The 27697-nt window shown below is 43.4% G+C and overlaps 1 protein-coding gene across 1 annotated transcript in view; it reads right to left on the reverse strand.

Annotated features, from left to right (window-relative positions):
• SHMT2 (serine hydroxymethyltransferase 2) overlaps positions 1-25312 on the reverse strand; it is a 144995-nt gene extending 119683 nt beyond the window's left edge. The window contains exons 1-2 of the mRNA XM_073613825.1: positions 25155-25312; positions 1588-1761 (exon numbers count right to left, since the gene is read on the reverse strand). Of these exons, the coding sequence (XP_073469926.1) occupies positions 1588-1761; positions 25155-25187 (207 nt within the window). The 5' untranslated portion in view covers positions 25188-25312. The remainder of the gene's footprint in view (positions 1-1587; positions 1762-25154) is intronic.
• Positions 25313-27697: the final 2385 nt, after the last annotated feature.

Consider the following 27697-nt stretch of genomic DNA (forward strand, 5'->3'; position numbering starts at 1 on the left):
CCCAAATCTGGCTTGGTAGTAGCTTTTTGTAATCCTCTATGACACGTGTCAAACACAAGGCCCAGGGGCAAAAAACGCTCGCTCCTCCAAGCCATTTCATGTGGCCCTCCCACCACTCCTGCACCACCCCACTCGTTTTTTTGCCTTCACCTCTGCCCTCTCAGTAGCTGGCAGCAGAGAAGGGAAGAACTCCTGCAGATCCTGCACTTCTTCATGCAGCTGCGGAGAGGCTCATCTCTGCCCCCCCCCCCCCCCGCCTTAGCAGCAGAGAGGAGGAAAAAACTCCTCCTGCAGATCCTGCGCCTCTCTGCGCAGCCGCAGTACCCCCTTGTCTTCTCTCCCCAAGGTGGACCCTTGACTTCAGGTGGTGAAGGGGCTCTTGACATCTGATGTAAGGGGTGGGGTAGGGTGCTCTGGACATCTGCTTATAAATATTCTGAGAATACAATTCTATGCTTTTTGAAAAGAAGGGTCGCATACCGCTAGCATAATAAAGAAGAAGCTAAATGGGAGACTGCTCAGGCAGAACACCATAGCAGAAACATGTTCTGTCAAAGCAGTCTCCAATAAAGTTTCTTGTGAATGATACCAGCGGTGTGCGACCCTTCTTTTCAGGCTTACATCATCGGCTACAGGAGTGTGAATGGGCTCTGTGCTGGTGTGCACCTGCCCTTTACAGCTCAAGTCTTAAGTTATTACTAAAAGCAGTAATAATTGAACGCAGAGGCAATTATTTAATATGATAAAGAGTAGATACATTTATATAGTCTTATAGATACAACCGGCCCTTTAAGGGCAGCCATAATGCCGATGCAGCCCGTGATAAAACGGAGTTTGACACCCCTGCTCAATGACCAAGAAAACTCCAATAGGGCGAGGGAGCAGCAGCACTGTAAGCCAATCAGCTGTGCTGGAAGGGCTCATGCACTGACGGGAGGAGAAAGTAGAGTGATGAGGATATGAGCCTGCTGCTTCTCATTCACTACATTCATCTAAATCACAGACTAAGGAAGGTGACTGCTGACTGGAAGGACTGTGAAAATTTCAGGAATGGCTAAACAGAAAAATAAAATACCTCGACAGGTAAAACAGATCACATATAAACCTTTTATTTAGAGGTTTGCCAGTACCACCACATGTGCAACTGAATGAAAAATGACTGGCCAACTGCCTAAAACAATTGAGACATGCTAACTCTGGAATATTCCCTGGTTATTGCTGCTCAGTTTCACTAGTCGACAGCGAACTGACAGCCCCCAATTCCACAGCTCATGTATTGTGTTACATGTTCCATGTGTGCAGTGTGATTAGTGTAGGTCTTAGGCTTCAGAAAAGCATAGCAGTCAGAGGTAGAGAAGTCATCCTCAGCATTTCTGATTGAGAATTCTAACATTTCTGTGCAAACTTTGTGGTTTTAAATGAAGAACACTGACTATCCCGAGTGCCTTGCTTCAAGACTAGTTGGTAATACCTGACACTATCTGAAATAAATAATTTTATCTTCAGAGAACAGCTTGAAATCTAACAAAAAAGACAAAGGTGCACAAGGTAAAAAAGAAAAAAAGCATACGGCTCTCCAGCACCTACCTCTGAAGCAATCATCTCCAGGCCACGACATTGCCTGTCCTTCTCCTTTTGTACAAGGTCCCACATTTCTGGGTCGTTGTCCGCCAGACTCTCCTGGCCATTCCATGGCTGTTTCCCAACGTGGGATGCTGGTCGAGTGTGCTGGGCCCGAACATGGCAGCATCTTCGCAAAGGCTGTGTATAAAGTGAAAAAAAAAAATGTCACTGTAAATGTGTGATTTTCCTATTAACAGAGCTGGAAAACATCAGGTCTCTAGACGCTATCCAAGATAAATGCTGCATTAGGATAATTACTAGCATAAATTTGATACTCTCCATTGGCAAGGGACTTGTATGCATTCATACCTGCACCTGGAACGCTGAACAGCTAACTACATAATTTGCAACACGACTCCATACTTCATCCCCACACAGCACTTTAAGATTTTCAGTCATGTACGAGGTGGTATCAAAGTTTTGAGACTAGTTCTGTAACACGCAGACAGATGGCAGCACAAGGCTGCATGAACAGTCACAGGGAGCACCGACCTTCATAAGTCAGCGTGCCAAAAAACATCATCCTGTGTACATCTGGAGCTGTGCAACTGGTGCTAATGTTACCATGTACGTTACAACTTCTGCTATTTCATCAACAGCAAGTTAGAACAAACAGCAAATGTGAAATTCTGCGTAAAACTGGGCAAATCTGCCACACAGACAGCGGACATGATTCGGCAAGCTTATGGCTATGCTGCAATGAGTTGTCTGAGTGGTTTTGAGTTTGAGGTGTCCCCAGGTTGCTGACCCACAAGCAGAAAAAAAAAAAAAAAAAAAACACTGCGTCAAGGTCTGCCAAGAACTGACCCAGCGCGCCATGGGGAAGAACTTGGCAGCAACAAGGTGCATGTTCAAATCACACGTGAAGACTGCCTGGACTGTTCTGTATCATACAACCGACAATAGTTGCAATGCTGTGGATTGTTCTCAGACAATCATGCACAAGTTGCCGAATGGTTTCGACTTTTTCGGGGGGGTTGAGCTTGTTGAAGGTCTTCCAGAGATGTTCTTCCACTCTTGAGGCATGTGTGCCACTCAAAACACCTCAAACAACTCATTGCAGAATCGCCATAAACTTGCAGAATCATGTCAAACGTCTCTGTGGACAATTTGCCCAGTTTCAAGCAAAATTTCTCGTTTGCGCTTTGAACTAACTTGCTGTCCATGATGAAATAGCAGACATGGTAACACACGTGATCAGAATAGCACCAGTTGCACAGCTCCCAATGTACACAGGACAGGGTCTTTTGGCACACCAACTTATGAAGGTCGGTGCTCCCTGTGACTTGCGTGCAGCCTTGTGCTGCCATCTGTTGGTGTGTTACAAAACAAAACTAGTCTTGAAACCTTTTGATACCACTTCGTATTTCAAAAACAAGGAGTCTTTGGGCAGTTATATGATGAGCAAGGCCCTTCCTCCTCTACTCTCACATTGACAGGGGAGGGTCCTCAATGCAGCAGGGAGAAGCATTTAAAGCTAAAGTAATATCCGATGAGACCCTAGTGGTCTCTTGTCACAAATGCCTCTACTGGCCTGTCAGTTAGCAGTAATGTAAACTGACCCGCACATGTGAAGCTCAGACCACATTTACAGCACCTGCTCTGTCTCGAACAAAGCGACTTCCGTGCGCATGCACGGGAGGGACGTCATTGTAGCCTGCACAATTAGCACATTATGACGCAAGCCTCCTGGAGGCCCATTGAAAAAAAAAAAAAAAAAAAAAGCATATAGCAGGTGAGCAGTCAATTCGGGCAGATTTCCCATCAAGAACAGTGGTTAGTTTCTCCCAAAATGGGGTTTATGTGAGATGCTAGAAAGTTAAATCACCCATTTCCTATATTCATCAAGGTCCATCTTGGTTGAATATCAGGAATACAGTTTTCAGACCTGCTGTGACCATTATGAGGGGTCCCCACTTTCTCTGCTGAATTTTTAATAATTTTGTTGTATGGACAAAACAAGAGAAGGTGCTAGTTTCCAAAATATTAATTATCACCGTTGTAGTTTATAAAATGAAAAGCTTACTCTGGCCATCAAGCTAACCCCAGATGCCCCCACCTGGAAAATGTAGCCTAATTTCTTGTTGTGGCGACAACTATTTTTTGGAAATGGAGGATTTCCCATCACTTTCCGTTTCAGCGACAATGGTTGCCAGGGTAAATAGGGGGGGCAATTGTCCCCAGTGATGACACACAGAGGAAAGAAGGAAAGAAGGAAAGAAGGAAAGAAGGAAAGAAGGAAAGAAGGAAAGAAGGAAAGAAGGAAAGAAGGAAAGAAGGAAAGAAGGAAAGAAGGAATTGTACCCTTACATATAAATTTAACTCAGCAGACACGTGAACGTGTAGGGAATGTGCTGAAAACCCATTTGCTTTTCTTCACAGAAGTAGGAATGATCAGCCCCCAATTAGATTTTTCAATGTGTTGAAAAATCTCAGTGTGTTATAACCAGCACTTAATCCACATAAAGCTCAATCACCATTTGATTCTCCTGCATCTTTTGCTTTTATAAACTTATATCAAGGCCACATAAAAAGCGCCCCTCTTTTGTACTCTCTCCTTGCACAATTTTTAATAAATCTGTTTGAATTTTACTGCCCATTCAGCCTTGGGTCACACTGATGCGGTGTGGGAAACGCACAAGATTTACTGCGCTTCCTGCATCGCACGGCACCCATGCGATCTGCTTTGGGTGTCAATGTTAGATTAACGACACTCCCGAAATAGAAATAGATCACAAAACAGTGCAATTGCATCGCATGGGGAATTTAAAAAAAAAAAAAAAAAGTCTTGCACCATTTTGGTGCAGATGCGATTTGAGCCATACAAAATGTATGGCTCAAATTGCACTGCACAGACATCGCATGTGATGTGCACAGGAATGTGGTGCAATTCCTGTGCAAATCACATGCTGTGTTTTGCATGCACCAGTGTGAACCTAGGCTCAATGGTATTTAGATTAAAGCCAAACTCCAGACACCTTTCCTTATTTGTATGCTTGCTCTGGGTCAGCGCATCAGACTACCCACTTGAAGACCAGGTCTTTTCTAACACTTTTTGATCACATTAAAAAATCAGTTTTTTCTAGAAACTTACTTCGAACCCTAAACATTATATATAGGCCCTAGAGAATAAATTAGAGGGTGTTGCAATTTTTATGTCACACAGTATTTGCACATAGGTTTTCCAAACAATTTTTTGCACAAAGAAAAAGTTAGTAAAACGTAAAAGATATGCTGAGTAAATAGATAACAAACATGTCATGCTTTAAAACTGTGCACGCCCATGCAACAGAGACAAATGGCGTAAATTTTAAGTAAATCTTTACACCGTCGATTTTTTTTTTTTGGAACTTTTATTATCACAGGGAATATAAAATTTCCCCTGTGATAGCAGTAGGCAGTGAGGTACTCGGAGAGATTTATGGAGTTATGGAGAGATTTATTGGACCCCAGAGCCCTCCTCTGCCCTTAAAAGCATTTGATCACACCAAGATCGTTGAGATCAGATGCTTTTCATTTTTAAAAACGGCGCCGTTCGTTTACATCCGAGGAAACCGGAAGTTATGCATGCTCATCGCGTCCGGTCTCAGTTTGCCCCTGATTAGCCCGTGGAAGTGCTGGCTGGTCGATCGGGTCCCCTGATGAGATGGGAGAGCCCAAGAAAGCTGCAGGAGGAGGGGCATCAGTCCAGCTATTAGGGACGGGACAAGGCAGGGCGGGTGCTCTGTAGCTGCAGCTGGCTCTCTATATTCGTGCGTCTCTGCTCCTGTTAGGGCCCTTTCACACTGGAGCGGTTTGCAGTCGCTATTGCACTAATAATAGCGCCTGCAAACCGACCCGAAAGTGCAGCTGCTTTGTCTCCAGTGTGAAAGCCCTTGGGGCTTTCACACTGGAGCGGTGCGCTAGCAGGACAGGAAAAAAAGTCCTGCTAGCAGCATCTTCGGAGCGGTGAAGGAGCGGGAGTATATACCGCTCCTGCCCATTGAAATCAATGGGACAGCGCGGCTATACCGCCGGCAAAACGCCTCTGCGGTGCTTTTTAACCCTTTCTCGGCTGCTAGCGGGGGGTAAAACCGCCCCGCTATCAGCCGAATACTGACGGTAAAGTGCCGCTTACAATAGCGGTGCTTTACTGCCACCGCCCCAGTGTGAAAGGGCCCTTATTCAGCTCAGTCAGGCTCTTTACTGCCACCCACCTCTGGCTGCTTCCTGCATGTGCACCACTCGTGTGTACTATATTTTGGATTGCAGCATCTCTTGTATCGCACAGAAACAGGACCTGGGACTAGAAAGACCACCTTACAAGTGGGGGCTGCGAGTACAAATGAAGGTAGGAGGCTGTTTGTGTATAGGGGGGGGGGGGGTTGAGTGTGTACAGGTGTGTGTGTGTGGGGGGGGCAGCTGAGTGTGTACAGGTGTGTGTGTGTCAGCTGAGTGTGTACCGGTGTGTGTGTGGGGGCAGCTGAGTGTGTACAGGTGTGTGTGTGTCAGCTGAGTGAGTACCGGTGTGTGTGTGGGGGCAGCTGAGTGTGTACAGGTGTGTGTGTGTGTGTGTGTGTGTGTGTACAGGTGTGTGTGTGTGTGTGTGTGTGTACAGGTGTGTGTGTGTGTGTGTGTGTGTACAGGTGTGTGTGTGTGTGTGTGTGTGTGTGTGTACAGGTGTGTGTGTGTGTGTGTGTGTGTGTGTGTGTACAGGTGTGTGTGTGTGTGTGTGTGTGTGTACAGGTGTGTGTGTGTGTGTGTGTGTGTGTACAGGTGTGTGTGTGTGTGTGTGTGTGTGTGTACAGGTGTGTGTGTGTGTGTGTGTGTGTGTGTGTGTGTGTGTGTGTGTGTGTGTGTGTGTGTGTGTGTGTGTGTGTGTGTGTGTGTGTGTAGCTGAGTGTGTACAGGTGTGTGTGGGCAGCTGGGGGCAGCCAAGTGTGTAGAGGTGCAAGGGGGGCCAAGCGCGTACAGGCATGATCAGTGAAGGGGGGGTACCAGATATAGGATCCGCTCCAGGTGCAAAATGCTCTAGGTACGCCCCTGGCGGTACGTCCCCTCCCTCCGCTTGCAAAAGGTTTTTAAATTGTAATAGCGAGTCAGCGAATCCCTGTAGAACGGTACCTCCAGCAGGACCTGTAGGTCTTAGTGCCGGATGTCCGACAATTTATGTAGTGTGGGAGCTGAATAAAATGAAGAGTTTTACCAAACCCGGCAGCAGCCACACAACATGGGACACATTTCATTGGTGGCGATTTTTTTTTTACAGTGCTAATATCCACAAATTCATTTTCCCCAGAGTTCAGATGGAGCAAAGACTGAAAGAAGAATTAATTTAACGAACACCTGAATAATGCAGGAATTTAGAGGCAATAATTCGAAAACATTCTAAATAGGATACATTGCCAAAGGAAGCTCCTTTAACACAAAGAAAAGCAAGTTTAAACATTCCCAAGTCAATGTGGATGCATGTAATCCATGTATAAATTCAATGCGAGCCACTCAAAGTGAAAAGCGTATTTGTTACGACCTTGCTTATATATTTGCAAGTCTATGACTTACAAAGCTAGCAGAATGATTATGACAGTTTAGGAAAAATTTGCAGAGGAACGGTTAGATAATTTTCTTCTTAAACATGTAAATGCTGGACACCAGGGCTGTGTGCTCATGTGCTGCCTCAGCAATTACTGCCTGGCTTTCTGCATATGGAACTACTGAAATGCTGAACGTCCTGGTCTTGGATTGCATTAGTAATATGTAATATGTAATATATATATATATATATATATATATATATATATATATATATATATATATATATATATATATATATATATATATATATATATATATATATATATATATATATATATATATATATATATATATATACAGCTGAACACTTAGACCCCTCCCACACTGGGGCCACCCGTGCGTTAGCGATAGCTAACTCGTTTAAGCGGCGCTTTTCAACCGCTAGCGGGGAGCTTTTATCCACCAAAGAAGGTGGTTAAAAGTGCCCATGTTGCGGCTCTTCCAAAACACTTTTCAGGCGCTTTGGAAGCACTGAACATTCATTTCAATGGGCAGGGCGTTTTGGGAGCTCTGTATACAGCACTCCCAAACCGCCCCAAAGATGCTGCTTGAAGGACTTTTTCTAATGTCCAGCAAGCGCACGGCTCCAGTATGAAAGCACTCAGGCTTTTACACTCGTGTGGCATGGAAGGCAGTTTTCATGAGATTTACAAGCACTATTTCTAGCTCTAAATACGCCTGAAAACTGCCTCAGTGTGAAAGTGTCCTATGTAAAATCAAGCTAAAAGTAAATTACATAAAAAACACAACTCTTCAAGGTTCCAAATTTCAAACTCCAACACAGAACATCGAAACACACCATGTGAAAAACATTATCTAAAATCCCTGTTTCCAGCTGAGCACTTATGTAAAATCAAGCAAGAAATAAATTTCATAACAGAAAAAAAAAAAAAGAAAACCCGCAATGAACTTTCCAAGGTTACAAACTTCAAATATTTGGTTTTAAATGAACAGCTGAACCAAAACCAAAATGCCTTCTTCTCTTTTTTTTTTTTTTAATTTTGAATTTTATGCAAAATGATGTGCACCTTTTAAAAAAGGAGTTCCTCTGCCCCCAGAAAAAAAAAAAAAAAAAAGTCAGCAGCCACACATACTAGCTGTTGACTTTTAATAATAGGACACTTAGCTGTCCTGGAATCCAGCAATGTTAGCACCCCGGCTCGACGTTTCCATCGGCTCTCGGGTGCTGCCACTGCCATTCGTAGTAAGGGAACCCTTTAGGCTTCACAGCCGGTTTCCTACTGCGCATGCATATATCACACTGCGCTTTCTGAATGGCCCGGCTGCGGGGGAGGAGGAGGGGGGCCAAACTTCCAAGTGATCACATGCCACACAAAAAAAAAAAAAAAAAACCCGCACACACAATTATTCACATTTCCTGTCAGTTGAAATCTTGTCGCAGTACAATAAGCAATGAGAAATCTCGAACAGAGCGCTCCCGGCAGCAGAAAAAAAAAAAAAAAAAACTCAACTGGGGTTCCAATGCTTTCCTGATCTATCCAAATTTTTTTTCAAAATCCATAAAAACACACACACAAAACTTTAAAATGTTGGGATTTCAAGTGAAGAAAAAGAAAATTCAATGGGAATATAAACTTTAACCACAGGATCTTCAGAAGGTTTTACCCCCTTCATGATCAGGGCATTTTTTGCTCTGAAGCAGTGCGCTATTTTAAATGCCAATTGCTCGGTCTTGCAACACTGTACACAAATTAAAGTTTACATAATTTTTCACACAAATAGAACTTTTTTTGTTGGTATTTAATCACTTATTTTTTAAATTATATAAATAAAAATAGAAAATTTAGGGGGAAAAAAAAAATTTTTTTTTTCACTTTGCTTTAAAACATACCCAATAATATCAAATCGCTTCATAAATTTAGGCCAAAATGTACTCCACTACATTTCTTTAGTAAGAACCAAACTGCGTTTTTGGGGACACTACTATAGTTCTGATCAAGATACTGATTCATACAGATACTATACTAGTAATGGTGGCGATTAGTGACCTATAGTGTGACTGATAGTGTGGTGGACAATCTGGCACTGAAACTGGCTGGGAGGAACACACACTTGTCGCTAGTGACACTAGTACAGTGATCAGAGATATTACTGTACACTCACTTTACTAATGACACTGGCTGGGTGACAGGGCAAACAAAGGGTTAGCTGTGGAGGGCAATCAAGTGGTTAGATGTGCCCAACAGGTGTATGTAATTGTATATGTGCTGCTTGGAGGAAAATACTGGGCAAATTTTGTGCCTTCTGTTTATAAACACAAAGAGGTCTGTGCTGTGATTGGCCACAGCTGATCAGCAGGTATACAGTCAAAATCATTGGCTATTACCTGCTGACAGACTCGTGCTGTGGCCAGTAACAGCACAGATCAGCAGGGGGCGCACACAGCCAAAAAGGCATGGAGTAGGCCGCGATGTACCCATATGTTGCTTAGCATGGAACAGATGCCCGCCCACAGTAAATGTACAGAGGACAGGCAGCAAGTGGTTAAAATACAATTTAAAAAAAATAAAAAAAACGACAAGACAAAAAAATTCATAATCTGCCTTTACTGTTCTTCACTGTTCTTTTTTCCTTCTTCGAATTCTGTTTGAGCTTTTTAAACACATGTAGAATGAAATTAATTGCTTCTCTTGTATTTAGGTGTGGGAGTAAAAAAGTGTATTTTAGAAAATACATGTTTGAGTAAATCTTAAAGGGCAAAACAGTAGATGACATTTCTCTACTTTAGATCTATGAGCAAAGCAGAAGATGAAAGACATTTCTTTTTACTATTATTTATCCACTCACTTGTACACAATAATCACCCAGGTACAGTTCATGATTGCTCTTAAAAATGAAAATCAACTAAATTAATTAGTCCGCAAAAATACCACCTCTCTCTCATAAGCCGATTACGAATGACTCACCATACTAAGCAGCGAAACCATTAAAAACGAGTCTATCAATGTGTACAGAAATTGAACATGGGTAAAATTGCATAATAGTTGGAATGTCTATGAGTGTCTCTAAATGAGACTCATGACCAGGTCATTTTTTTGTGATACAGCACAGAGTTACTTTAACCGACTTTGCACATTCACATTTGTGCGACACTCTGCCCAAACAAAATGTAAATCCCTTTTTTCCCCACAAATAGAGATTTCTTTTAGTGGTATTTGATCACCACTGTATTTTTTGAGCAAAAAAAAAAAAAAAACAAAACAAAACAAAAAAATTAGATGATAATGTTGAAAGAAAAACAATATTTTTTACTTTCTGAATAAAAATAAAAAAAACTCACCATTAAGCGTATCTTGATTGTAGATGCTATAACATTTGCGCAAACCAAACTATGGGATATCTATTGGAATCTATTTTTACTAGTAATGGTGTCAATCAGCGACTTATAGCAGGACTGCAATATTGCGGTGGACATTCGGACACTGACACTTTTTTGGAACCAGCGACCCGAATACAGTGATCAATGTTAAAAATATGCAGTCACTGTACTGACACTGGCAGAGAAGGGGTTAAACATCTAGGGCAATCAAAGGGTTAAATGTGTTCCTAGCCAATGTTTGGGAGGTGGTTTTACTGAGGCAAGTAATGGATTTCATTCTATGCTTTGCGGGGAAACTCCAGATGAATTGACAATTCAATCGTGTGTGGGCTCCAGCGACTTTGTTTTCTGAAAAGTTTGACGGACTTAGATTTGAAACATGTTTCAAATCTGTCCGACGGACTCGAGTCCGGTCGAAAAGTCCGCTCGTCTGTATGCTAGTCCGACGGACAAAAACCGACGCTAGGGCAGCTATTGGCTACTGGCTATGAACTTCCTTGTTTTAGTCCGATGTACGTCATCACGTACGAATCCGTCGGACTTTGGTTGATTGTGTGTAGGCAAGTCCGTTCATTCAGAAAGTCCGTCGTAAAGTCCGTCAATTAGTACGCCGGACAAAGACTGCCGTAAAGTCCGCTCATTTGCACGTGGCATAAGGCATATCCTTTCTCGATCACTCCCCTGACAAAACTGTTGGAGGTTAGTTTTTTTTCCCACTGTGGAAGGAAATCCTCCAATCTTCTTCCCACTTGGCAGCTGGCATCACTTTGGTTTGGGATTTTTGTCAGGAGGGTTAAAAAGCATGTTTGTCTTTTGCTTCCCTTTCTGGGCAGACCAGTGATTTTTTTGGCTTCCCTTTAGAGGGACAAAAACATTTTCCCTTTAGAGGGACAAAAACATTTTCCGGGAAAAGGTATTTTTCCTATCGGCTGCACACTCTAAAGCTTTATCTAGGCGAGTGCCAAAAAAACTTGCCTGAAAAAGGAACGGTACATAAGTGTAACTTGGAGGCTGTGTCCCGCGCCAAGGTTTTGAGCCAAAGGGTTCTCCTGGCTGCTACAGATAGAGGCTGCTCTGGCTGATAGTTTTACAGACTCAGCCAAGGCATCCGCAATGAAGCCTACTGCTTTAAAGAGCATGGGGAAAGATTTTAACAGCTCTACCCTAGGGGTACCTGCCGTCAGATGCTCTTGCAGCTATTTTAACCAAAATTCTAAATTTCAGGCTACGCGAGTTGTTGCCAGTGCTGCTCTGAAGTTTGCCATCGTGGTATCCCATGATCTTTTTAGGATTACATCACCTCTTTTGTCCATGGGGTCCCCCAAGTGCCCTATGTCCTCAAAGACCAGACCCAAGTGTTTTGACATTTTTGCTAGCGGGGCATCTCATTTTGGGGATTGATTCCAAACTGAGTTTGAGTCCTCATCAAAAGGGAAATCTTTTCAAGCTACTTGAAAAGAAGGGTCTCTTGTCTGGTTCCGACTACTCCCTAAGCACTAAATCTCATGATTTTGCTCTCCGGGAATACCTTGGGTTTCTTTTTAGTCAACCCTTGGTACATTTTGTCATGCCTTGAGAGTGTTTTTTTCTTCCTCCATCTCTAAAAGGTCTCAGATTGCCCCCACTAGTTCATCCACTTCCTCCTGGGAAAGTTTGAACCTTGTGGGTACTCCTAAATCTGATTGGGATAATTCCAGGTTAGTGTTATTAAGGGAATTCTCCCTATTCTCTAAAGGCTCTCCTGAACCTGAAGCTACCGGGAGTAAGGAAAGTGGGCACCTGATCAGGCTGGCTACCGGTCGTGCCTGGGACTTCTGTATCTAAGATACATTTTCTGAATGACTGAAAAGTAGACTGCATTTCATCCTTGAAGGAGCAGAGGAATTTTGAAAAAGGAGAATCCTCCTCGCTCGTTAAAATGGCTGTGATGCAAGTGGGACACAAGAGCCTTGCACTACAAGAAGGACATTTCTTCTTGTCTGTCTTGGTAGTGGCTTTCTCTGACCTGGATGATTCTGAGAGGGGGACAAGGAGGAGAGAGGGAGTTTAATAAAAGAAACCTCATCTAGTCCTGGCCTCCTCTCAGTGTGCTAAGGTGCTCAACAAAGCTAATAAGGTGGTTCCCCCAGGGTCTTCTAGCTCCCCTTGTAATGAGTGATACACGGGGAAAAAAAAAAAAAAAAAAAAAGGTTCTGGCCAGGTCAGCCTACCTGTGATGAGCCGGCGTTTGACTCCCCCGAAGCGTGGGATGCCTCCATGGTGCTCCATTTGTTATCGGCTTCTAAAGCCCATGCTGTGCGTCTTATCTACGCCAGCTCGGCCTTACCCTCTGCCCCGAAGGCCGGAACCACAACCTCAGGCGCGCAACGATGACATCATATCCGCCGGAAGTGACGCCCGGTGTTTTCTGAGTCACGACGTCCTACAGCGAGGACAGTGCTCTCTCACTGCCGATGCCAATGCTCCGCCATCACTGCCCACTCCCTCGCTGGGCACCAGAGAGAGGGGGGATGGGGAACTCCATACCAATGCAGAGAGAACCTGGGGCCTGCGGAGAGGAAAGAAGGTGAGGGGGTATTCAGCTGGTCTGGACAGCTTTTGATGATGGATGCTCTCCAACTCCCCTTTGAAAGACGGTTACTCCAGGCAACATGTCTCCTCTGACTGAGGAAACAAAAAAAACTGACCAGATGCCTGAGGGACCACCTTTTAAAGAGCTGGAGGTAATACGTTTCCTGTCCGGAGGAGCGCAATCTCTCAAGGGCTGTCCTGGAAGACGACTAGGGGAAAATTATATAACAAAAACCCCCTCTTATAAAGTCTATATTCCCTATTTCAAAAACCAATAGAGTACCCACGGCTATCATTTACAACAGGTCACAAAACTAGAACCAATATAAACGAAATCACCTTTAAAATTACCCCAAGACGAATAATATCCCTTTCTGATACGCAAGCTCGAGGATATAGTCTAGGGATAAGGGTAACCAATACACAGTAAAGTTTCTGACTAATATAAGACAGTGATAATACAAACCTAAAAAAATGAAGGAACAACCAGGGGACCAAGTCACCTGATATAAAACAATTTAAGTTTAACTCAATGTAAAACCCAAAAATTGCATTTAAAAAGACTGCCGCGCAAATACAGTGTGACATAAAATATTGCAACAATCGCCTTTTTTTTACCTCTAGGGTCATTGCTAAAAGTGTGTGTGTGCGCGCGCGTGTACAAACGCACAGTATCTCACAAAAGTGAGTACACCCCTCACATTTTTGTAAATATTTTATTATATCTTTTCATGTGAACACTGAAGAAATGACACTTTGCTACAATGTAATGTAGTGAGTGTACAGCTTGTATAACAGTGTAAATTTGCTGTCCCCTCAAAATAACACACAGCCATTAATGTCTAAACCGCTGGCAACAAAAGTGCAGTGCTACAGCAGTGTTATTCAAGGTCTACATATACTGTCTGGGTCCCCTACCACTGTATAAACTGCCTCCTATTAGAGGGCAAATAGCTACTTGTAAGGAAAAATAAATAGATTTTAAACTTAACGTAGCCCTGTCCTCTGCCCAACATCCCATTCTCTTCCTTGCATTTCCCCTGCAGGGTCCGACATCCCACATTTCCCTTGCATTACACTGCAGGGTCAGCTTTATTTTATCAGTTTTTCAAAAATAACTATTAATGGCATTTTACCAAATTCCACTGTCTACATAGTAGTACATGTGAAAAAAAATGAAACATCCAACTGAATTACAAAATCAATCTTCCTGCCTTATCCATCTATTGTAGATCTTCAGTTGAAGGAGGTTTGCCATTATCCCACAGCCATTTGTCATTAATATATGAACAGCAGCGCTCAAAGTGAAGGTGTCCCCAGTCTCCCATATTTTAGGAGCAATTTTGCTTCATTATGTAAACTGGCAGTCATCTGCTCCATTAAAATGGATAACTCCAGAGTGGTGTTTATTCTGTGATTGGGGCTGAGAAGAATTCTATTCCTCTGCAAACTGAAAAACACCTGACCGCCAAGACGTACTGCAAAAACATCTTTCATTCCAGCATTTTTGTATGGTTTGAAATTAAACTTGTATTAGCTTGAAATTGCTTCATTGAAAAAAAAAAAAAAAAAAAATGACGGGTGCTCTTTAAAATTAAACATACCTAACAAAATTAACCAAAGTATGGGCTAAAACTACATCTAAATAATATGCAAATGTTCATGATTAAACTCCAACACATGCAAAAAATCTTCCAAAAATGTCCTATTCACAAGAGAGAGTTGTTTGGGCAATCGGAAAAAAAAAAAAAAAAAAAAGTCCCAAAAAGGATCAGTTATATTCCGCATGCGTTGGGAGTTTGAGCACAGACACTTACATCATATTATCTTATGTGAAGTTTTATTTTGTACCCTGGTTAATTTTGGTAGGTATATTAACTTTAAAAGAGTACCATTCATTTTTTTCAGTTGAGCACTTTTTTGGCACAATGCAACTTTGTGTACCTATTTTTAATCAATTATATCAAGATATCAGATATGTGCAGCTTTCTTTTAGGTCAGTTGTGCTGATGCACAGAATATAAGTTTTTTATTAGCTTTGGACTCCCTTGAAAAGTATATATTTTTCAGTGTAGATCAGTGGTCTCCAAACTGCAGCCCTTTGCTGGCCTTTATCGGGCCCTTTGGGCACTATTCCCTACCAATGATATGAGGCACTATTCCTCTAATTTGAAACCAACAGTGGGGCATAGATCCTGTCATTGACACCAATGATGGGGCACTATTTATTGGGGCATTTTTCACCAACAATGGGGTACTATTCCTTCCAATTATACCAATGATGGGGTACTATTGCTACTGGCCACCAACTCTGAGGCCATGTTTCTTCTCACTGATGCTGGACCCAGGGCATTTTCTGTCCCCACTGGTCAGAATTTGGCCCCCTAAAATCTGAAAAAAAAAAAAAAAAAAACAGCATACTGATCATCCGTTTGGATACCCCTGGTGTAGATGATGGCTTCATGTATATCTTGCAGTATGTACTAGGATGATCTCCCTACAAAAAAAAGGTTTGTCTAATTGACACCACATTGCAGAACCTAAAGTTGGCCATACACTAGTACAATTTAATTTGGAATGTTTAACTTTAGGAATTTTCATGAGATTTTCTAATTGTTAGTGGAGTCAAATAGACATTTATTTTTTACCACAATTAAGAGAAAAAAATTCAATGGGGCAGGATGGAAACTTTATTAAGAATCTACTGGTGTATAGGGCAGGTGCTAAAGGGGCAGTTTTTAGTAGCTTAATCACACTGCAAAACCACTACTAATTAATTGCTACACAGGGCTCAAATGGGGTGAGATGAATCGGATAATCTTTATTAAAAAAAAAAAATAAAATAAAAAAAAAAACCTTCTTAAAATCAAGAGATATTCAAATCTCTAATTTAGTCAAAGACCAAAAAAATACAGGATTTATTCCTTATTTTACAATAGTACAGTGTATCCAGAAAGTATTTACAGCGCTTCACTTTTTCCACCATTTTGTTATGTTACAGCCTTATTCCAAAAGTTACTAAATTCATTATTTTCCTCAAAAATTCTGCAAACAATACCCCATAATGACAACGTGAAATAAAGTTTGACATCTTTGCAAATTTATTAAAAATATAAAAATCCCATGTACATAAGTATTCACAACCTTTGCCATGACACTCAAAACTTGAGCTCAGGTCATCCTGTTTCCACTGATCATTATTTGAGATGTTTCTACAACTTGGAGTCCTCCTGTGGTAAATTCAGTTGATTGGACATGATTTCAAAGGCACACACCTGTCTATATAAAAGGTCTCACAGTTAACGGTGCATGTCAGAGCACAAACCAAGCCATGAAGTCCAAGGAATTGTCTGTAGACCTCCAAGGCAGGATTGTATCATGGCACAGAAAAATGTTTGTATTATTAAAGGTCCCAATGAGCACAGTGGCCTCCATCATCCGTAAATAGAAGAAGCTTGGAACCACCAGGGCTCTTCCTAGAGCGGGCTGCCCGGCCAAACTGAGCGATTAGGGGAGAAGGTTCTTAGTCAGGGAGGTGACCAAGAACCCGATGGTCACTCTGACAAAGCTTCATCATTTCTCTGTGGGGAGAGGAGAACCTTCCAGAAGAACAACCGTTAAGATATTATGAGGTATTGTTTGTAGAATTTGAGAAAAATAATTAATTTAATCTATAATCGGAATAAGGCTGTAACAAAAAAAAAAAAAAAAAAAAAAGCGAAGCGCTGTGAAGACTTTCCAGATGTACTATAGGTGGAGCCATGCAAATCATTTTACCAGATACAGGCAGTCCCCGAGTTACGAACAGACCTCAATGCCGGCCGCTTGTGCTCCACGCTGGTCCTGGATACCTCTGAGCAACTATCTTGCAGCGCCGGACACATCCCACACTGCAGTACTACATGTTTTACCCCCCTGCTAGCGGCCAAGAAAGGGTTAAGCCCACCGCAAAGCGCTGCTGCATTCATTTCAGTGGACAGGAGCGGAATACACACTGCTCCTTTACCGATCCACAGATGCTGCTAGCAGGACTTCTTTTACCGTCCTGCCAGCGCACCGCTCCAGTATGAAAGCCCTCGGGTGTGAGGAGCGGCTCTTTCAGGGCGCTTTGCAGTCGCTATTTTTAGCGCTGTAGCGCCTGCAAAGCACCCCAGTGTGAAAGAGGTCTTACGTATTGGATGTGGATGTGAGGCTCTACTGCACAACATACAGTTTAAGTGAGGGCTTTAAACTAAAGCTGTAGTCCAAAAAAACCACGGTTTCCATGCAGTCAATCTACAGCTGGGCTCAGGGGTAAAAACACACAAACACTATTTGCAATCAAAATTCACTATGATGTAGAATAAGCAAGGGAGAAATCCAGCTGAGAAAGAGGGACACCTTTATTGTTTTCTGTGAAGGGAAATAGACCAGTGTTTCTCAACTCCAGTCCTCAAGGCCCCCCAACAGGACATGTTTTCAGGCATTCCATTATTTTGCACAGGTGATTTAATCAGTTTCACTGCCTTGGTATTTACCACAGCCGTTCCATGTGAGGGAAATCCTGAAAAACATGACCTGTTGGTGCACCTTGACGACTGGAGTTGAGAAACACTGAAATAGACAAACTTTGGAAATGGAAATTATACAATACATGAAAATGCCCTCCCAAAACTGAAATATCAATTTACCATGGAATCAAAGTGAAAAGGTTTGGCCATCACCTTCAAAAGTATCCACAGAATGGAGAAAGACACACATTCCCATAAAACCTAACATGTGCCACCCAGTCACATGGTCTCTTTAGGTTACACTCGGGCTCGCTGATAGCCATTTATTGACAGAACGGCTCAGTAAACAGAGCACGTCCACAATCAGCAAATCTCTCCGCTTGATCCGCAAGAGTTCAAGTCCAAAGAATAATAGCAAGTCCCGTGTTTACTTCTTCAGCTCAATGACTTGGTGCAAATGTCTCTTCTGCTATTCCTCCCTTCCAAACAGTGTGGTTACAATCAAGGTCCAACGCTTCCAGATAATAAGAAAAAAACCCACACTCAATCCAGTTACACTGGGGCTAGCCAGCTGTGGCTGCTGTAAAATGACTTTTATGCAAGAGATGTGCAGACACACGTACACAGCTGCAAGGGAGAAAACCGACAAAATTGGGCTATAAAGTCAGCCGAGCGTGGCATGTCTCTGAAAACACCATAATAAACCTATTTCCAGCCACTTACTCTAGCACATAATATTATACCAATTCTGCTGTTCCTACCATTCACATATGGTGATTATTATTAACCCCTGTGCTCGGGACAGATGCAAATGTAAAAACAGTGCAGAATCTGCAATTGCAGAAAGTATACATTTAAAGCAGAACTCCAGGCGCAGAAGTAAAATATACTTTGCTAAGCACATCTCCAGCCATACTGAGAATGAGCTTTATAACTGCCAAATGTTTCATTGTTTAAATGCTTGGTTTGTGGCCTAAATACATAATCTATTGTGCAGTTTCCCATTATCATGACCAGTTCTTTTGGCTTGTTGCCTACCTGCCCCGCATGTAGTTTACAGTAAACGATGCTTTGAGTTATCAAACCACTACTGTCTTGTAAGATGGGGTGCTTGGTGGGAGCGAGTGCCCATTTAGACAAAACTGGGTTAAAACTAGGAGGTGCACATCTTCACTGGTCACACGATTAGATTATCCTGTCAATTATTCAATTGGTTTTCATCAAAAACCCATCAGTGCAGCCTTATATGCGACCATCAGTGCCCATTATTGCCATCTCATCGGTGCAACCTATCAGTGCAGCCTCATCAGTCCTCAGATCATACAGAGTGGGGATCTCCTGCTGTGACACAGAGCTTGGGATTTAAAATTGCCTGGACCACCGCTGTCAAAGTCCCGATGCCCAGACTGGCTCCTATGATACGTCACACCGAGTCAATTTCGCGGCATTGGACCAGTGTGCCGTCTATCATAGGAGCCAGTCTAGGAGGAGGGGCTTTGCTACAGCGCATGCGCTGCGCTTCAGTTACAAGTCCATGTCACAGCGGGAGATGCCTACACTTACACATTTAGGTATGGAGAGGGAAGGACTCTGACAGGGACTGATAAGGTGATTGATGCAATCGCAATCTAGCCATTCTCTGTATTAATGCAGAATAGTTTAAGACTGCATTGCGATGCATAGAATACTTTATTTTCAACACCCCTAGGTAAAAGTTGGACATAGATGGATCGAAACTGAGACTGTTCAGCAGGAAGTGGCTGAATTTTGATTATTGTGTGGCTCCTCCAGCTTGACAGAAGTTGAATAAGCTACTGCAGCTGATAAACCCACTGCAGAGGCTGCAGCCACTGATTAGTGTATTCTGACAGCAGAGAATCCCGCTGTCATAATACAACACCTCAGCTGAGAGTATTCCTCTATCCTCCTTGTTTGTGTGGATGAAGAAATCTACTTTTTTTTTCTGGGGAGAGAAGAAAAAATATCCATCTATGGCCCAATTTACTGATGGGCATTGATGCACAGAAACCCTTCTAAACCCTCCTAAAAGCAATGACCCAATACATTTCTCCTAATAGTTGCTGGCAAATGTAGTTTGCAGGAACACAGCATGATGGTATCACCAAAAAAAATAAATGTGTGACAAATTAAAAACTGGAGGGTAGAAAAAAAAATGTTCTAAGTTGGAATTTTCTTTTGTAATCGACCATCATAAAAAATAAAGAAATAAAAAATTGATGCAGATCGGATGCATAAGGCCAGCATTAAAACAAGCCAGTCTTTTTTTCCCATAAAGGGTTGTTTTTCACATACTAAGCTGAGGTTATTTTACATGGCCTTCTGAGATTTAAACAGATCTTAGCCTATCAAAGCTAGCTAATCTGGGAACCCAAGAAGCAAACTGCTCATATGAGTCCTATTATCTCAGTGAAAGATGTATTGTTGAGTAAAAACCAGTACTGTTATTAACACTGAATGGAGCTCTTCTATGAGCACTATTCCCATGCCAAAACTGTCATAACCAAAATAAAACCATACAAAAGTTTTAACATCTATACACAATGCAACAACTTTTTTGACGTCGGAACCTTGATCCAAGAGATTTGTGCCCAAATCAAATATTGTTTACCATTTACACTCTACTATTCTCCCAGGCCGAGCGGAAATGGTTAAAAAAAAAAAAAAAATCATCAATTTACGAGCAATGGTTATTGGTTCCAGCGATTTGTTCAGCTTTAGTTCCTAGCAGTTTTTCCCAAACTGTGGACCTCTATTTACAAACTTTTGCTGTCTCACATGACCCTGCACTGCCAGCATTTAGTTGGAACAATGGGCCTAACCCAATAGATTATCCTTTAAAGCAAATTCTTATAAATTGCTACTAAAAATACTAGCCTCTAATACTATCGGAATGCTAGTCTCCTCTGTGTTTATCCTAGTTCTGACAGTTTAGAGAGTTATCCATTGCCACTCCATGCACCACACTACCATTTATTCATGGGTCTCCCAGCATAGCTCCTCTCCTGCCATTGGGAAGCAGTCTACCTTTTTGTGCCCTGCTCCATCTGTCAACCACTTGTCATATGAAGCTTCAATAAAAGGATTTTCGGAAGTGCAGCCATCCGGAATAATTTCCTTACATATGCATCAGAGCAGGGGCCATTTCACACTGGGGCGGGGCAGCGGTAAAACGCCGCTATTGTAAGCTGCACTTCACCGTCGGTATTCGGTCGCTAGTGGGGAGGTTTTACCCCCCCCTCTAGCGGCCGAGAAAGGGTTAAAAACCACCGCAAGTGCCTATGCAGAGGCGCTTTGCTGGCGGTATAGCCGCGCTGTCCCATTGATTTCAATGGGCAGGAGCGGTATACACTTTTTTCCCGTCCTGCTAGCACACCGCTCCAGTGTGAAGCCCTAGGGGCTTTCACACTGGAGAGACAGCAGCGGCTGTTTCGGGTCGGTTTGCAGGCGCTATTATTAGCGCAATAGCGCCTGTAAACTGCCCCAGTGTGAAAGGGCCCTTACATAGTCACTAGACTACATTCTCAGCATCTCACAAATGTCAGGAATAGGCCAGCAGTGTACATTGAGCAGGAAGAAAGGATTTTTTTTGACAAAAAAAATAAACAAATAAATGGATGAATCTTCCCTGCCAGCTAGTGTATTCTGACAGCCAGGGCCCATGGCTGCCTGAATACCTGAAAAGTGACTGCAGCAGATTATCAGCAGAGATGGCCTCGAGCGTGTTGGAAACCCCACATGCCCGATCCCAACAGGAAGCCAACACTGCACATGGCTAATTACAGGCAATGAGGCATTTCCCAGTATGCAGCTAAAGAGATTGAAAAATGTCTCACTGCCTGCAATTATTAGCCCTGTGCAGTCGGCTTCCAGGCGGGATTGGGCATGTGGGGTTTCGAACACGCCCGTGCCCATCTCTAATCAGCAACTGATTGGCTGCAGGCACTGTTTGGCCAACAATTTTTTGGCTGAATTTGTTGAGCTGAGTGTTAATAGGTTACATATTTGTGTGACCACTTGTTACAAATGTGACATTATCATAGCAGGGTTTATGGATATTATGTAGAGTGTAGGTCTTGGCTGTTCGATCTCAGGTTTAAAAAAACAAAAAGAAAAAAAAAAAAAAAAAAAACACCGTTTTACAGACATTTGCCTTTTTTTGCTTCTAAATGCCCCTCCAGGCGAGCTTCAGGCACTTTCCATTAAGGAACCTTTCCTGCAAATTTTTGAAGACAGACTGGTATTGCGTACAGACCCGGGGTTTTTGCCTAAAGTGTTGTGAAAATTCCACAGGACTCAGGAAATTGTTCTGCCTTCTTTCTGCGAGTCTCCAACCAATCCAAAAGAAACGGAATTCCACCAACTTGACGTGAGAACCTGTATCTTACTGTACTTTGAATTTACAGAAGGCATTACAAAATCCAATGCCCTATTTATTTTACATTCGGGGGGAAAAAAAAAAAAATTGGGGTTCCAAGCTTCGAAAGGCACAATCGCAAGATGGATCAAACAAGCTATCGTGGAAGCTTACAAGATTTGAAAGAAGGAATGCCCTTTTTCCCCCCAGGGCTCACTCCACACAGGAGCAGTTTGCTTCTTGGGTGGAGCAAGCTGGAGCGACACCAGAACAAATTTGCCGAGCAGCAACGTGGTCAAGCTACTCAACTTTCATAAAGCATTATAGACTGGACCTTATCTCAGTTCAAGATCAAGCGTTTAGGAGAAAGGTCCTCCAAGCTGTAGTCCCCCCCCCCCCCCCGCCAATCTGGCAAGTTCTCGTTGATCCTCTCTAGTGCTGCCCTGAACAGACTAGAGAAAACCAGCATTAGACTTACCGGCAACTCTGTTTGTGGGAGGCCCTCCCTATATACCGTTATAACCTTGGACAAGTGTTTTTGTCGTTTCAGAAGCCGTTCCAGGGAAGTTCTCGAATATAGACTGGGGAAGAGGGACGGGAGCCGCCCTTTACGGACTTAATTATTGTGTTTCCTGCCTCCAGAGGTGGAGCCTCTCTCTCTCTCTCTCTCTCTCGTACTGTCCTGGACTCCCCCAGAAACACAGTTACCAGTAAATTTAACTCTGTTTTTTTGCAGCTGTGTTTCAACTTCCCATTAGCTGGTAGCTGCGTTGTTTCTTCCTGGTCCCACTGTATGTAGGAAGATAGTCACCCTCTCTTGTACACTGCTTATACCAAACAGAAGCAAAAACAAAAAGGCAAGGTTTGGGAGCTTATGAAGGACATAAGGATAGCTATAGGCATCATCTTGGTATCAAACTTAGCAGCCAGTGATTCCCTGTAAAGCAGAAGTGATTGAGTGGCTGAAAAGCCACTCGATCACTTTACTGGGCGGCGGAAGGGGGACATCCCCCCTCCTCTCGCTGCTGCGGCTTTTCCTGGGCTCTCCAATGCGATGCTGGAGCCCACATACAATGCGACCAATGGCACTACACAGAGAGACAGGAACAGACAAAGTTCCTCCTTCTCTGTTCCCCCAGATGTGACGAGTATTTCATCACTTCCGGTCTCGTCTCTTTGCTTACTTGGCTGTTAGTGGCCAGGAAAGCAGCTGAACAGAATGATCCTTGTCTAATTGGCTGCATTGGAGGCCAGAAGAGAAATTTTGGGTCTAATAAGCCCCAGATCTCGCCATAAAGAGGACCTGTCATGGCCCATGCTGTTCCAAGGGATCTTGTTCATCCTCTGTGATAGAAAATAAATAAAAGATAGATAGAGAGAATATATATATATATAATCTCTCTCTCTCTATCTAAAACAACACAATGTAAGCCACCCCCTTTCCCCATGCTTACACACAAATGCATATGCAAGTCCCACACGCATATGTAGAAAAAAAATTGCAACACCCACCATTTTATTCTATAGGGCCTCTGATAAAATATATATATATATATATATATATATATATATATTTTTTTTTTTTTTTTTTTTTTTTTTTTTATTACATCTTTTCATGTGACAACACTGAAGAAATGACACTTTGTTACAATATAAAGTAGCGAGTGCACAGCTTGTATAACAGGGTAAATTTGCTGTCCCCTCAAATTAACTCAACACACAGCCATTAATGTCTAAACCGCTGGCAACAAAAGTGAGTACACCCCTAACACCCCATACACACTATTAGATTTTCTGCAAATTTTTCAAAACCATGTAGTGCAAGGTCCTGCCTGATTGAATCGAAACTCTTAAGGTTTGACCTCGTATTATATGGTTTTGGTGAATCTGAAGACAAAAATCTGCAGAAAATCTAATAGTGTGTATGGGGTCTTAGGCTGGGTTCACACCTATGTGAACTGGATGCGGATTTTTTTGGCATCCAATTCGCATAACAGGAGAACGTGACTAGCTCTCTTTGGAGCCGGTTCTCATCTCAGCAGCAGGTCCAGTGCGTTTTGCACCAAAAATATGTGCCTTTTTTGGTCTGTTTCAGGTCTGAATTCAGCCCAAAACTCAGGCTGAAATCAGACCTGAAAACGGTGAACCAGCATGCACACAACCCCTGCTGTGCGACGGATGCGGCGATGGTGTAAACCCAGCCTTAGTAAAAATGTCCAAATTGGGCCTAGTTAGCCATTGTCCCTCCCCGGTGTCATGTGACTCGTTAGTGTCACAAGATCTCAGGTGTGTTAAATTTGGTGTTTATAGCTCTCACTCTCTCATACTGGTCACTGGAAGTTCAGCATGGCACCTCATGGCAAAGAACTCTCTGAGGATCTGAAAAAATAATAGTTGCTCTACATAAAGATGGCCTAGGCTATAAGAAGATTGCCAAGACCCTGAAACTGAGCTGCAGTACAGTGGCCAAGACCATACAGCGGTTTAACAGGACAGGTTCCACTCAGAACAGGCCTCGCCATGGTCGACCAAAGAAGTTGAGTGCACATGCTCAGCGTCATATCCAGAGGTTGTCTTTGGGAAATAGATGTATGAGTGCTGCCAGCAGTTTAGACATTAATGGCTGTATGTTGAGTTATTTTGAGGGGACAGCAAATTTACACTGTTATACAAGCTGTACACTCACTACTTTACATTGTAGCAAAGTGTCATTTCTTCAGTGTTGTCACATGAAAAGATATAATAAAATATTTACAAAAATGTGAGGAGTGATATATATATATTAGTAATTTTTTTTTTTTTTTTGCTAAAGTTGATTTTCGCATGTATGGGAGAAGTGTCTGTATTGAAGTTGTGATGTAATAGACAGGTACACTTTATTGTCCTGTTTGTATGGAGGAGACAAGTGTCAGCCCCTGATAAGCCTGCAGTAATTCCTGCACTCAGTGATAGACATGTGCACACACTATACAGTAGTATATATAATAGTATATAGTAGTAGAACAATCCCGATCATCTAATGACATGCACGGTGACAGAAGACTGTCCATGTAGCTGAGTCCTGTCCGGTGCCGGGTGACAGCTGGCCTCTCGGATGTCCCAACAATTAGTTAATGATCCATCACCCAGACACACCGGAGAGCCGCCAGCATCCCTCGCCCGGCTGACACACATCACTCACCTGAGCCAAGCGGCGGACAGAGAACGATAACATGTCCTACGGATCGCACGGCACCCGGGCCTCCCGCACACCTCTGATCAGCACCGGGGGAAACACGTGGGACTGAGCATGCGCACTACAAATCCGCCACGCTGCTACTGTCGCTGTATGTGGACCAACACAACGCGCATGCGCCGCGCCCGAGCCGTCTCCTAGGAAGTGTAGTTTTACCCCCTCAAATCCTCACGCCTGGACACAGTTTGTGTAACTTTATTCTGGTACAAACTATCAAGTGGTGTAATCCAGCTGAGATCAGTGCAGTGATGATGTGTTGAGTTTGACAGATTGCACTGTTTCCTTATACAGTTTAATCGCAGACCGCGCGGTGCGACACAGTGGATTGCCACTCGCTGTACTGCGCCAAAAGTAGTGCTGGGATAAGGTCATCTAGAGTCCAGGGTGCCAAACTACATCCCCCCAGGGTTGCCACCTTTTTTAAGGCTCTGTTCATCTCTGAGCTGTCTGATTTATAGGCGGAATCACCGCACTTCAAAATAGTAGCAAATCGGAGGACGCCATGCGCTCCCCATCACTTCCAATTGGCACCCCAATCGCAGCGCAGTTTTGCCACAATTGTCAACCAACTAATCACAGTAAAATCACGAGACGCCTGTCATCCAAAAGAAATACAAGGACTTTGCGATTGGAGTACCATTGGAAGTGACAGGAAGCCCACGGAGTCCCGCGATTTGCCGCTATTTGAAATCGCAGCGATTCTGCCCGTGATTCGGATAGCTCAGCCTTAAAGCCAAACCCGAACACTTTAGCAGCCTGGGACATCTTTGGGTGTGCATAGTGTGCCACAGAAAACAGTGGGTGTGGCTCCCCCCAGTGATGCCGCACCTGCCCCAGACAGCAACAGATTTGTGTGTGAGTATTTTGGTTACTTGGAGAGCCACAGCTTGGTCTGCATAATGTGCCCGGGTTTCAGTTCGCCTAAAACCCAGACACATGATTTAAAACCTGGACTGTCCGGGTGTATCCCAGACAGGTGGCAACCCTACCCTCCCTCCCCCCCAAGGTGCATGAGCATTATGTATCAGCAAAAATCCCCAAACAAAAACACAATGAGCACTAATCAGCATGCTCACCTCCTAAGCAAAAATTCCTCCTCCTACCAGTGCAACCCTACTGCCCCCCCCCCCGAGATGTATAAGTGTTATGTGTCAGCAAAATTCAAAATTCCCTCCACAAAAGCACTGAGCACTAATCTGCATGCTCACCCCCTAAGCAATAATATAAATCCCCCCTCCTCCCAGTATAAATCCACCCCCTGCTGAAAACACCCCTCTCGGTACAGGTCTTTGCCCCCTCCCAAAAAAATATTCATTCCTTCTAGCCTAAATCCTCTACCCCTAAAATGTCATCTCAGAGTAAACATCTCCCCCCACTTCAAATTCCCCCCCCCCCCCCAAATCACCACACTTAGCACTCCCCCTCCTAGAACAATATCCCCAGGGGCTCCCTATCAGTGTTTGCCACCCCCCCCCCCCCAAAAAAAAATGGAGCACCAGCTGCCACTGCTCCTGATGTTTCCCTTAGGCCCCTTTCACACTTGTGCTACTCCAAACATCGCGCGATTTTGACAAGACAGTCATACGACTATGGATCCGACTTTGCCCCACGTCTCGAAGTACGACTTCAATGAGCAGGGACACAAATTTGATTTCCAAATAATTAGGGGGATCTCCATGCCAATTTTTGTTTATTTCAAAAAACGGCATGGGTTTCCCCTTCATGGGCATACCAGACCCTTCGGTCTGGTATGGATTTTAAGGGAAACCCCCACGCTGAAAAAAAACGGCGTGGGGTCCCCCCCCCCATAATCCATACCAGACCATTATCAGATGATCGAGTGTGTGGATGGGAGGTTCGCCCGCTGAGCATTTGTATTCTGACAGTGGAGAGGCTTCCCCCACACTTTCTTTCTTTCTACTTTTCTCCTCCAGCAAGGGGAAGAAGATACAATGTATTACAGCTTGTAATAGTGAGAGTCCCTGTCACTGTGAAAAGGGATGGAAAATGGACACAGAGTTTGCATGTCAGGTGACTGCAGTTCTACAGAGCATAGCTTTGAAAGGGAGAAAACTGTGTTGGCAGCTTTCTCCAGGTTTTGCTATGTTCCAATGGGGCTCTGTAGTTTGGAGATCCCGCAAAGACTTGGGTGGGATGAAATTTCCAACCCTGTGTCCAGGTCTTCTGGATAGCCAGCTGGTTGTGTGCCCAGGTGCAGACAGCCCATATAATGAGGGGGTAGTGAGAGCAGAGGGTGGAGTGTGTAGCTCGCTGCTGCTGTTGTATCAAGACAGACCTGTGTCTGAAAAGCTGTCTGCCCTGTGTGAGATTACATCCCTGGTAAGGGGGAACTTCATGTCTGAAGGACTGGGAAGGTTGGGACGGCTACAAGGACCTGTGAGACCAGAAAAGGGTCTGGGAGGCTGGGAGAGCCGAGGCGACTAGCAAGTCTAAGGGGGCTGAAGGAAGTCCTGAAGTCTGGGGGAAGC

This window comes from Aquarana catesbeiana, linkage group LG02 (genome assembly GCF_042186555.1).
Source record: "Aquarana catesbeiana isolate 2022-GZ linkage group LG02, ASM4218655v1, whole genome shotgun sequence".
NCBI lineage: Eukaryota > Metazoa > Chordata > Amphibia > Anura > Ranidae > Aquarana > Aquarana catesbeiana.